General features: G+C 35.7%; 1 protein-coding gene and 1 long non-coding RNA gene across 4 annotated transcripts in view; one reads left to right on the top strand and one right to left on the bottom strand.

The window, feature by feature from the left end:
• Positions 1–3,313, bottom strand: part of LOC124097199 (uncharacterized) — a 29,285-nt gene extending 25,972 nt beyond the window's left edge. Inside the window, exon 1 of the long non-coding RNA XR_006853151.2 lies at positions 562–3,313. This is a non-coding gene — a long non-coding RNA (uncharacterized LOC124097199). The remainder of the gene's footprint in view (positions 1–561) is intronic.
• The window catches only part of Abca1 (ATP binding cassette subfamily A member 1), a 134,909-nt gene extending 124,200 nt beyond the window's left edge, over positions 1–10,709 (top strand). For all 3 annotated transcript variants that reach the window (XM_046451511.2, XM_046451512.2, XM_058581593.1), the window contains 7 exons: positions 580–686; positions 3,309–3,450; positions 3,792–3,926; positions 4,964–5,067; positions 5,670–5,762; positions 6,429–6,672; positions 7,275–10,709. In XM_046451511.2, the coding sequence (XP_046307467.1) occupies positions 580–686; positions 3,309–3,450; positions 3,792–3,926; positions 4,964–5,067; positions 5,670–5,762; positions 6,429–6,672; positions 7,275–7,415 (966 nt within the window). In that variant the 3' untranslated portion in view covers positions 7,416–10,709. The remainder of the gene's footprint in view (positions 1–579; positions 687–3,308; positions 3,451–3,791; positions 3,927–4,963; positions 5,068–5,669; positions 5,763–6,428; positions 6,673–7,274) is intronic.
• The last annotated feature ends 2,748 nt before the right edge of the window (positions 10,710–13,457 follow it).

Genomic DNA, 13,457 nt, shown 5'->3' with positions numbered 1-13,457 from the left:
TTCACACTGTATCTATCCAATCAAATAACCATGTTTATAAAGGATGAAAATGGCTTTCAAAGTTTCTCTCCTTATGCCTGTGTGAAGCAATCAGTCATCAAGAGATTGGGGACCCCTTATATCAAGAGAATGATTTTGGATAATCTCGGGCATTTTAAGAAAAGCATGTACACCCAAAATGTGCTTTTGTGATCTATTTCAGAGGATGAGGGAATTCAAATAGATTTTTCTCCTTCTCATTTCTGATGTGTCCTTTTATGCCCTTTAGTCAAATAAGGTGGTATAATTTGACTAACTGGCTTTCATTACTGTTTTTCACACATCCATTAACTTTGTCTTAATCTGACAACTCAAATGGTACTTAAAAATACAGACTTGCTGAAAATGATCCCATTATAAAATACATATTTAATATCTGTATGATGTCCTAAACCAAAAAGATATTTGTCATTGATATTTAAGAATGATGTTTCAGGATGATGTCATATAAAAATGAAGCTCAGTTGGCTATTTTCTAGGGTTGTTCAAATTTAGTTTTAGTAGTTTGATTATACAACTCACCTGGTCTTATTCTTTCAGTGCTTTGGACTTCTGGGAGTTAATGGTGCTGGGAAATCATCCACTTTCAAGATGCTAACTGGAGACACCACTGTTACCAGAGGGGATGCTTTCCTTAACAAAAATAGGTGAGAAAAGAAGTGATCTGTATTTTGTTACAAGGACTTTTTTTAGTTTTAAAGAAACACATTGTTATTTTTTGATTATAATAGTACACTTTAGATTTCATAAAAATGAAACTGTTAAATATAGTAAAGTTTAAAGAAGAACAAAAAAAATCATCCATAATTTCACTACCTGGAGATAACCACTCTACATTTTCTTTCAGTCTTACTGCATCACTTTTATCAGCTTTTTCATACGTGTAAATTACTTGTTTTTATTTTTTATTTTTTTAAATAATTACTTTTTAGTTTTAGGTGGACACATATCTTTATTTTACATTTATGTGGTGCTGAGGATCGAACCCAGTGCCTCGTGCGTGCTAGGCGAGCACTCTACCACTGATCCACGACCCCAGCCCAATTACTTGTTTTTAAAGAACAATTCAGTAATTCTTAGTGAATTCACAGAATTGTGCCATCATCACTACAATCCAGTTTTAGATGTTTTCTATCACCCCAAATCTGTCTTTCTACACATATAAATGTATCATAAAATTGAGATTATTCTGCATATAGGTTTAAAATTAGTTTTTATTGTTAATGGTTATATTATGAATATTTTCCAGTGGGTTAAAAATACATTGCTCCATAAAATTCCTCTGTGTACATGTACCTATAATTTGTTTAATCAATTCCTTATAAATGTTGGGCATTTATTAATTTTTATTTTTTACTATATAAATATGTGCTTGTATACAACTTTTATTGTTTCTTTGTATTAGTTTCTACAAGGTATTACCTGCCAGCTCATCTTCTAGAAAGAGTGGACCCACTGATGAAGCCATCACTAGGCTGTTTTCTGAGACTGTACAGTTACAAAGCAGTCTGATCTTTGGGAGTACAGCAACACATTAGAGGCCTGTTAGGCAGTATTAACCTTGAATGCTCTAAATATGTGGGGTTTCTTCAGGCTTTCTATATGGATACATGGTACAAAGGCAGTGACCTTTAAACTTTTCTGAACCATGATCCATGTAGGATATAATATTTTATACTTCAGCCTGATACAAGATACATTAACACACATATGATTTAATGAAATTTTTCATAAATAGTACCTGCTGTTACTACTTAAAATACACTCTAATAACTCTTATTTTATTCTCTATCATGTCATTTAATTTTGTTGTTGTTGTTGTTACTGGGGATTGAACTTAGGGGCACTCAACCATTGAGCCACGTCCCCAGCCTAATTTTATATTTTGACTAGAGACAGGGTCTCACTGAGTTGCCTAGTGACTTGCTGTTACTGAGGCTGTCTTTGAACTCAAGATCCTCCTGCTTCAGTCTCCAAAGCCTGTGGGGTTACAGGTGTGCGCCACTGCGCCCGGCATATCATATCATTTAAAAAGTGCTGGTTGTGGATTTATTTTATAAATCACTAATGGGAGATGACTCTAAATTTGAAAACACTGAACAGGGGAATAGCCAATAATATTGAAGAGTGAGGAAACTGATGTACTCGTTGATCTTTTTTCCCCCTTATCAATCATTTCAGTAGCAACTTAAGAACCTTAAAAGAACAGAACTTTTGGGAATACCACTGTTCCCTAGGCTTATTTCTAATGCTCCTGGGGCACTTAGCAATGGCAGCAGTAACTGGCTCAACCTAAGGTTTATCATAGTAATGGGTTATAAGAACTGACTCAGTCATAATTCTGGAGAAAGCTGACACTGGGAGTTCTAAATAGATAAGCAGAGATGAATGACCACTGCCAAAAGGCCAAGTTCAAGTAGGTCACAACCAGTACTTTTCAAATGACATGTTAGAGAATAGAATAAGAATTATCAGAATGTACTATTAGTAGTAACAACAGGTACCATTTTATGAAACATTTCATTAAATCATATGTGTGAGTATTAATGTATCTTATTGAGGGTGTGAAGTGCAGGCATGAAAATGGGATATAGACACTGAAATTTTCATACATTAGGGATTCTTAACCTTATTGGCATCAAAGAACCTAAAAATTGCCCCCACCTGTAAGATTGTAGGTGTATTTTTCTGTTTCCACATGTTCAGAGGGTCTACGATAAAGGAACAAGCAAAAAACCCTTAAAAGCTAGGAGGGTTTCTGGGCTAGGTATTTGGTAGGACCAGAATATGTGGAATATGCACACTGTGGTTGAGTCAATGTATGGCTCAGCAGAAGGCAGAAGGGAGCTCACACCCAGGATTTCTGGGTCCAGATGGTCATGAAGACAACTTTGGGCTGACAATGCACTTGGTACATATGACCACAGGAGCAAGTCTGGGATGAAGATGTTAAAGCTCCAGATAGTGTTATTTAGGTTGTTGGTAAAGACTGCTGCAGTGGGCATGGACTCAGGGATTTTGAAACAGGACCAAGCATGCATGTTTGAAATGCTGGGAGATACAGATGCAAAGATAAGGCAGGGTAGAGACAGAAACCCTGACAGATGGGAACAGCTATCATCTGAGGGGCAGAAAGGCTGTTCCTTTAAGCAGCAGATATTGGTATCTTTGTAAAGCACAAGCATACTCTATAGGAATGTTAACCCAGATTGTCTGATTAGAATATGTCTAAATGCTTAAAACCTAACAAGTTTTATTTTCATTTGCAGTATCTTGTCAAATATCCATGAAGTACATCAGAACATGGGCTATTGCCCTCAGTTTGATGCTATCACAGAGCTGCTGACTGGAAGAGAGCATGTAGAGTTCTTTGCCCTCTTGAGAGGAGTCCCAGAGAAAGAAGTTGGCAAGGTACCACGGATACTAGAAAGCCAACCTGCCTCTTTGGCATCCTGACACCATACCTTATGGATTTTCCACATATGACTACTTCAGGCTGTTTTCCTCATGCATGGGTGGGAACCCATAATGGTGGGGGAGTAGGGGTGGGTAGGCATGCATTGGTTGGGGGTGTGCAGAGAGGGAGTACTGCTCCCATCACATAAATTTCCTCTCCTTTTTTCTGGTACCTCTGTAGTTGCAGGTCATGATTATAGAATCCAGTCTTAATCAAAGAACTTTCACATATAAGTGTAACAAAGCATGCTAAAATTACCAAGGCAGACAAAAGTCAAGGTGCTTTATCTCTCCAGGTTGGTGAATGGGCAATTCGGAAACTGGGCCTTGTGAAGTATGGAGAAAAATATGCTGGTAACTATAGTGGAGGCAACAAGCGCAAGCTTTCAACAGCCATGGCTTTGATTGGTGGGCCACCTGTGGTATTTCTGGTAAGTGTGACTTTGGGTGGAAAACTACTGGTCTGGCCTGAATGGAAAATAGGCCATTGACTGTGTGGCAGAGCAACCTTCAAGAAGAGGGGAGTTTCTTTCTTGGCACAAATAGGGGTGACTCTGTCAAATAGACACCCCACGTACCTCGCTTGGAGAATCCCTATAAGTCTGTGAGGCTGAATGTGTGATTTGGTCCTTCTCTGGAACATTCTTTCTGATCATCTATGTGTTCATAACCTGAATATGGAGAGTGAGGACACAGCTTCAGATCCCCTTAGTAGCTGGGTGTGGTTGTGTACATCTGTAAGTCCAGTTACATGGAAGACTGAGGCAGGAAAATCACAAGCTGGAGGTCAGCCTGGGCAACTTAATGATACCCTGTCTCAAAGTATTAAAAAAGGGCTGACAGTGTATCTCAGGGGTAGAACATTCCTGGGTTTCATCCCCAGTATTAATAAAAAAAAAAAAGATCTCTTCACTGGATCATAGTTCCTTAAGAGAGATAAATGAAAAATACATTAGACAGCAGTGGCCTTTGATCTCCTTTCTTTGCTAGAGAAGAACACTGAAGTTATTATAGGAAGAAACCTTGGGTTAAGGTTATAGAATAATCTAGATCATATGAATGGTCTAGACTATAACCAGATAAGCTGAAGTAGACTAGAATAAAAAAAGAAGAAAAGGAATTTTACTCAAACCTTATCCTGACAAAGAGAATTTTTAGTATATACTTGTTAGTAATGAAAAGATGATTGAAACTAATGGCTCTTTTCCTTCCCTATTTATTTGAAGAAATTTGTTTAATTTTTAAAAAATTTCCTTAGAATATTTGAGTTTCTTGCTTCAATGAGACATTCATAAAAGTGAACTTGTTCTAAGTGAGTTTGAAATTTATTCTGTTATTTTGGTTCAAAATAACTAAAATAGTAAGTTAAAACTTATGATGTTTAAGAATGCTTCAGCTTTTAAAAACAAGTCTATCTTTGGTGTTTTATTTATAGCAAATGATAAAACTTATTTTACTTTAATTTCAGGATGAACCAACCACAGGCATGGATCCCAAAGCCCGAAGATTCTTGTGGAATTGTGCCCTAAGCATCGTCAAGGAGGGGAGATCAGTAGTGCTTACATCTCATAGGTCTGTAGTGAAGTCTTGGCTTGACTTTTACATTGTGTTATTTGTAAATCTGCTAAATAGTATACATGTTCATTTAGTAAAAGCTAGAAAGTACAGCAAGGCCAAGGTTACATTTATCACCTGAAATTGTATTACTTGAAAACATCTATTGTTCTCATTGGCTTATGCATGTTTGCAGGGATTTCCTATGCAAACCTATGTGTACTTGTGTGTATGTATTTTTACAAACAAAAATGCAAGCATAGTGTATATATATACTCTGATCTTTTTCACTTAATATTATTGTGAACATTATTCTAAGTCAGTAAATTTAAGTATGTCATCATCTCTTATAGCTGAATGGTATTCCATTAGTATATATCCTAATTTATTTAATTCTTTCCATTTGTTAGACATTTGAATTGTTTCCAACTTATTCACAATTCTAAATGGCACTGCAGAGAGGAGCTTCATCTGTATATCGACATGTCTTTAGAATAGGATGTGATTATGCACTGGAAGCTGGGAAACTTTTTTCTTTGAAATGCCAGATGTCATGGTGATGTTGTGATGTTTATGGGAGCATGTCTCTGAAACTAAAACTTTGTTCTGTTTTCCCACAGTATGGAGGAATGTGAAGCTCTTTGTACTAGGATGGCAATTATGGTCAATGGGAGGTTCAGGTGCCTTGGCAGTGTACAACATCTGAAAAATAGGTAAAAGAGACTATTTCTTTAGGATAGCACCTATTTAGAAACCTTGATGATTATTCTTTCATTGGTGTATAAATGGTAGCTTAAAAATAAAGAGAAATTAAACTGGGAAAAATAGTATGGTGCAAAGAATCAGGGCTTTGAAGTCAAACTGAACCATAGTCAAATTCTGTCTTTATTATATACTGGTTGTTTGACTCATAAGCAAGTTACTTAGCCTTTCTGAGAGTCTATTTCCCAAGAATAATACTTCCTGGCTTTGCTTTATTTATGAAATTAAAAAACTCACATGACAGTGTGATTAACAGCACAAGTTTTGGCGTCTATGCAAATGGGTTTGCTTCCCCTCTACCACTTAGGAACTTTGTATCATGGGCAGGTGACTAACTCCCTGGGCTTAAGTAACATCTGTCAGACTTCATGGATCCAGGTGAGGATTAAAGACACTGAGAAACAGGGCACTCAGCATCAGGGCACTGAGCATCTGGCACTGCTCATAGATTCTCAATAAATGATAACTGGTTCCTTCTCTCTGAAACTGATCTCTGGGTTTTTCAGGGACCTCCCATTTTCATGGCACAAGTTGGTTTCTCAGAGGTAAATATTCTTCTGAGAAGTTTCCTGGGGATACTTCATTTGGGTGTTTTTTTTTTTTTTTCCTGCTTTCAGGTTTGGAGATGGTTATACAATAGTTGTACGAATAGCAGGATCCAATCCTGACCTGAAGCCTGTCCAGGAATTCTTTGGACTTGCCTTCCCAGGAAGCGTCCTAAAAGAGAAACACCGGAACATGCTACAGTACCAGCTTCCCTCTTCATTATCTTCTCTGGCCAGGATATTCAGTATCCTCTCCCAGAGCAAAAAGCGACTCCACATAGAAGACTACTCTGTTTCTCAGACAACACTTGACCAAGTAAGCTTTTAGTGTCAAAAATAGATTTTCTTCCCAGGTTGATGATTCCTGCCTACTCACACCTTCACCACAAGCCTGAGCACAGTTCAGACTATCTGTGCTTGAATTCCTCATCTATGATTACTAGCAATGCATTTTACTAAACCTCTGTGAACCAAAAAGGAAGATAATGCTTTCTACCTGACAGAATTATTATGAGAATTTACTGAATTAATACTCCAAACAACTATAATTTATTGAGTACCTATCATAGATAGGGCATTTTGCTATGTGCCTTGTCCCATTTAGATAACAAAAACTACTAAACAGATCCTGGCATTTGATAGGTTTTCAGTAAATGTTCTCTTCACTCTTCCCTTTAATCAATGGAAGTTGGTGATGTGGGATTAACACAGAATATGAATTTTTAAATGATTATTAATGTTTTTCAAGTATCTTATCTTCCCTCACACAGTTTTCTAGTTAATCTACTTATGCAATTCTGTATTCTCCTGCCTGACCTAATTTCAACATGAGGACAATGCAATTAGAATAAAACTGCAGCTAGAATAAAGAAAGAACAAGTCAAGAGGTACTTATAAAGCCCTTCTTTGTTTTGACAGGTATTTGTGAACTTTGCCAAGGACCAAAGTGATGATGACCACTTAAAGGACTTGTCATTACACAAAAACCAGACAGTAGTGGATGTTTCAGTTCTCACATCTTTTCTACAGGACGAGAAAGTGAAAGAAAGTTATGTATGAAGAATGTCGTTCATACTGGATGGCTGAACATAAGGAAGAACGAGATCTTCCTTTACACTGTGTGAAGTGTTCCAGAGGAACAGGCTGGAAGTTTTTGTGGGAAGAAGTAAACTGGATACTGTACTGATACTATTCAATGCAATGCAATTCAATGCAATGAAAACAAAATTCCATTACAGGGGCAGTGCCTTTGTAGCCTATGTCTTGTATGGCTCTATGTGAAAAAGACTTGAATTTAGTTTATTACCTTTACCTATGTGAAACTCTAGTATGGAACCCAGTGGACATTTGGGTTTGAAGTCATACTTTTTTGTTCCTGTGTATCCTCACTGGGATTGCAGCAACAATTCATCAAATAACCATGGCCAGTGATTATCAAAATCAAAGGCGTACATCCTCATCCATTAAGCCATCCCATTCCAGGAGACCGGTTTCCTGGTGACACAACCATTGCTGGCAATGAGTGTGCCAGAATTACTAGTGCCAAGTTGCTCAGAAAGTCTGAAACACCATAGTGTGTAACATACACCTTTGTAAAGCTGCTCTTCTCAGAGTCTATCAACATCATTAAATATCAGGTGACAAAATGGTGCCATGTACGGCTAACGTCCTTCTTTGAGTCCCTTTTTGATGAGCTGCTTTGGTGGCTGTAATATGTAAAGTATGGATATCTCTACACACAGGAGACTTGGTTCCATTGTTATGTTGCCCCATTCTTGGGAGCCATGGGTTTCCAGGGTCTTTCTGGGACTGTTTAAATCTACTTAGATCCTGGTAAGAAGCAAAGGCTCAGCAGCCAAACTGTTGGAACTGTAAGTTGCTGAAGTCAAGGCATGGGATTAAAGAGATGGTGTATTCAAACCTAGTGCCCATTTGTCCTGATTGCTAACACGGTACACTGCATCTCAAAAATTTTGTTATTTGACACAGGTGTAGTATTATTTCTGGCTTTTCGAATTAATCTAGAAATGAAAAGATTGAGTTATATTTTGACAAAAATCTTTGTACTATTATGTCATTTGGAATTTTCAGTTATATCAGTGATTTCTGAAACCTTAGAATGACCTCTTTTAGGACCTGTGGTATAGAGGAGTATGGTCACACTGCCTCACTAGCTTTATTTTTCCTATGCAAATTTGCAGATAGAATGTCTGACTAGTGCCTAGTGACTAGAAAACAACATGGTGGTCAAGATCTCATGATATTGTTGTTGAATTTAAAATCACGTAGAATACTCTTAAATCAGTTCATCAATCAAGTATTTTTTGAGTATATGCTATAGCTGAATGTGTACGTATAGATGGATGGATAGAGAGGAGAAATTAAGAAGAGAAATTAAGTCTCAGTAGATTTCCCATGCCATGTTATTCAGCTAACTGGTTTACAAAAGATAGGTTGTTTTATTGTGATTATGGAAGCCCACTTAAAGAATATTGGCTAGACTTTTTTTTTCTTTTAATAGCAACAGTGCAAAAGCCAGAAAAGGTCACAAGGCTGAACAATGGATTCTTTCAAAGAGAAATCAGCTAGCTTGGGAACTTGTTGAATACAACTTGTACTTATGACATTTAGTACCTCCACATAATTGGTTCTGCAGAAATGTTAGACACCCCATTAAATCTCTGACAATCTCAAATTTTGCATCTCTTTAATCATTAAACTATCCTGAAAAAAATAAAAACAGCAAATGCTTCCACAAAGAATAGTTTTCAGACTTAATCTTATTTTAATTTTTAAATTAAAAATATTATTTCACTAATGCTCAGTGTCATCTTTCTTGAGACAAAACAAAAATATGAGGGAATTGCTATTTGGCAAAGTTCAAGTGAACTTTCAATATCATCATTAATTTATTTTAACTATTTCTAAAATTTAAATATTAACTCTAAAGGTATACAATTTCAGATATATTTCAAATGTGTATGTATATATATGTGAATATATATACATATATATTTAGATTCATAGACTGTTAAGTAACTCCTTTAAAAGAAAAATGATTTTCAAAAAATTAATGTCATTATTTTCTAAAATGATAAAGCATATTTTCAATAACTGTTAGCATGAGATTACTACATTCATGACATTTTCAAAGATATAAGAATAATTTAGTTTTTAAGAATAATTTAGTTTCTCATTAATTTTAAAAATAAAATCAAAATCTGGTGGTTTTCTCATTTCACCATGAATCACTCTCATTCATGATATTAAATCCATGAGTGACTCTTTGCTTCTAATTACTCTGACTTCAAGGTCACATTTTAAAACTTCAAAGGCACTGTGAACTATTTTGAGAAAAAAAAAATTAAATGTAGATTTAAAAGAGTCTTTCTGAAGCTAGAAATAATATACAGTTCTACATTAACTTCATTGTTATTGTGTTACCTTTTAGACTATCCAAATAGTAATCTTAAAGTTCCCTGTGTAAACTTAATTATGGTAGAAATTTTTACCAACTCTATCCTTAGATAAAATTTCTGTATATTAACTGTGGAAATGTAACTATGTGAGTTTCATAAATTCTCAAAAAGTGTTCAAAGATTTCTGCTCTTGCATCTTTTGGATACCTTGGAAAACTTACTAACTGTGAATATAAAAAATACAAAAGAAAATAACAAGTCCTCTCTATATAAATACCCAGCACTATTCATTGTTATAAAACAAACAACCAAACCTCAACTACTGTATTTTGATATCTGTACTGAAAGCATTTCTTTGTGACTATTAAATGTTGCACATCATTCATTCACTGTATAGTAATCATTGACTAAAGGGATTTGTCTATGTTTTCTTCTCATGGTTGTATATATCAGGTAAAATTTTTTCCAAAGAGCCATGTGTTATGTAATAATGAACCACTTTTATACTGAGATATTAATTTGTATTTACTAGTAATAATGTAATACCATAGTTAATACTGCTCTAATTCTTTTCAAAATTGTTGCATCCCTTTTTATAGAATGTTTATATTTCCATAAGGATTAGGTATGCTATTATTCCTTCTTATACCCTTGGGTAAAGCTGTTTTTGTGCTTTTTCTTTATCATTGGCCCTTCATTCCAAGCACTTTATGCTATCTGTAATGGATCTATTTTTGCACTGGAATATCTGAGAATTGCAAAACTAGACAAAAGTTTCACAATAGATTTCTAAGTTAAATCATTTTCATTAAAAGGAAAAAAAAACAAAAAAATTTGTATTGTCAATAACTTTATATGATGTATTAAAAAGGCTTATTTCTATGTTGTATTGAGTCACGAAATAAAGCTGTGACAGTTCTGTTGTCTATGCAAATTTACTTTTGTGGATTCACAGCACCACCTGCTGTTGAAGTGTTAATAAAGCCTTGCAAAAGTAAGAAGAAATGTCCCACATAGATCTGGGGATGCTATTTGGATCAAAAGTAAAAATTTTAGAAAAGGTTCAAATATTTTATTAATCAAAACAGAACTCGGGACCACTTGAATAGAAAGTGGTGTTATGCTCTTTCATGACTCAGTTGAGATAAGAATAACTGATATTAAGAAAGTTTAAGAGGTTTGTAGATGAACTTATTCTATGCAATGATTGTTAACCCATTAAGTCTCAAGCTTTCAATTCTGATAACTTAATACTCAAATATTATTTCAAGGTTATCAAAGAGGCATATTTGTTGCTTAATTTAAGTTTTTATAGGTGTTCCACATCTGGGATGATGGAATAAAATGAGCTAAGCTGCAGAGATGTCTGAAAATACTCTGTAGCTAAGCTTCTTTAATAAAAATTTCACTTTGGTTTTGAGGCAGTTACAAAGGCAGCCTTTGTTGTGCTTCTGTTTAACAAAAAATACAAGAACATAGTATGGCATGTCTACTGGCAAGGTGCAGTGATGAAAAAGGTGAGCACACAGCAAGAGTGGCAATGTGGGAAGAGAAATACCAACATCAAGATGCCTTCACCTGAAATAAGTGCTGTGCAGTCTATACACAAGTGGGTGTTATGATGAGACAATGCGGATGTACTTTTGATAGCTCATTAAGAACCAGTCTCATAAACCGATGTATGCTTATGTTGATACTTGAAGAACTTCTGTCAAACAGTCCTTTTTCTGACAGCACATGAGTCCTGGTTCCACTGTGATCTCTTTGGAATAGCTGCAATGACACATGGTTAAGTGGTCCTTCTGCTGAGGCACAGATCTGAACTTTGTGTACAGAAGTTTCTTGGCTATTGAGTAGCTTAGATGACTCCTCTGTATCTGCATCACAACTTCACCCTCCCCTGCAGTGTTCCCATCAAGTGACTTTAACAGAATGATAGAAAACACTGTTTGCAAAAAATCCCAATAGAGAGGGAAACAAACAAAAAACTATAGAAAAACAAAACAGCAGTTAATGTAGATGAAAATAAAGGTTACCTATCAGTACTGTCCAAAACCTAGACAAAAGCCTATATGGACTTTTTCTAGATTCCAAGAATTCTAGACCCTTTGGAATGCATATATTAAGAATGGAAAAGTCTAAGAAAACCAGCAACTTCTTTCAAGTTTTTACTGTGTTGTCAGACACTTTCTTTGATCTTCAACTGATCCTGTTCTGTGAGTTAAGTAGTATCATTTTACATGTGAATAATTTGTAACTCAGAGAATAAGGAATTTGTACAAAGTTATAGGGCGAAATGATATAGGTTCTTTTTGTTTAAGTTAGATACCAGATTTGTCCTTGTAAAATCTGCTTTCACCATCATTGTTCATAATTTAAATAATAGCTAGTTTTATGTGTCAATCACTCTTCTAGATTCTGGGGCTACAACGTTGAAAACAGAATTCTGGCTTTACTAAAGTAATATATTGGTGGAGAAGCACAATGTATGTGTAGACAAACAAATCTGATGCAATAAGTGCTACAAAAAAAAAATGTGGTGATGGGTTAATGATGGTAAGGAGTCAGAAACAGCCTGAGGAGTGGCCTTTAAGTTTAGATCCAAGTTTAATAAGCAGGAGCAACATTTGAAGGTGGGTGACAAGAATACTCCTGGAAGAAAGAACACCTAATACAAAACTCTAAGGGGAAAAAAGCTTTGCAAGTTGAGGGAGATTAAAAGAGAGAGAATATTCCAATGTTCCTGGTGCAGAGTTAGCAAGGAGAGAAGTCATAGGAGATGGAATCCTAGAGAGGGCAGGAACCAAGTCTCATAGGATTTTGCCACCAAGGTATTTGGATTTCACTATGGGGCTCATGAGACAATGACAGAAGATAAAAATGTGCAAATCAACCATATGTACATATGAGTTTTAAGTCATGAGACTGAATGAACTTAGGTAAAGTGAGCAAAAAATAGGGAATGTTCTTGAGCCTGAGATTTATAAGAAAAGCCAGCAAAGGTAATGGAGAAGGACTGGCCACAGAGGAGGAGGAAAATTGGAGTATGATGCCATACGTTGAAATTCAAAACATTATGTTTGGGGAAGGCAGTTGTAAATTATGTCCAAAAACTTCTGAGAAGATGAGTAAGGTAAAGGCTAAGAATGACCACTACACTTGATAAGAAGTCTCTTTTGTAAATCACTGCAGCAGATTGACAGGATGCAGACCTATCTAGAATGGATTCAGGAAGAACAAGAGATGAGGATACAGTGAATATACACAAATCTGCAGGGGGTTTTGAAGAGAAGCAGAAAAACAGGACAATAGCTGAGTTACAAAAACTTTTATTTGGATTATTTACTTGTCTGTTAATAGTATAGGCTACAGCTGGCATCATCTCTTCTTTCCTTTATGGATTTTTTTTAGCTTTGTTTTTAGTCCTTTAGGATATATATATTTTTTTCATCAGAAGCTTTACACACATTATGATTCACTTTACCTTAGGGTCTTGGGCCACTACCTCAAAGAAGAAACCAAACCATGGTCTCCTGGAATAATGTGTGCTTCTTTTAAGATGATACCCAGAAAAATAGCATTCTAGGTGATGGAAGTTATGAAAAAATGTCTCTCTAAGGAGCATTATGCTTCTTCTAACATACTGCAGGTTCACACTCCTTTGAGGACTGAATCAACTGCG

Source organism: Marmota monax, unplaced genomic scaffold (assembly GCF_021218885.2).
Source record: "Marmota monax isolate L192 unplaced genomic scaffold, Marmota_monax_Labrador192_F-V1.1 WCK01_AAM20220418_F8-fsc00020, whole genome shotgun sequence".
In the NCBI taxonomy this organism is placed as follows: domain Eukaryota; kingdom Metazoa; phylum Chordata; class Mammalia; order Rodentia; family Sciuridae; genus Marmota; species Marmota monax.
The sequence above is the reverse complement of the archived record's forward strand: the minus strand, read 5'-3'. Positions and strand labels throughout refer to the sequence as shown.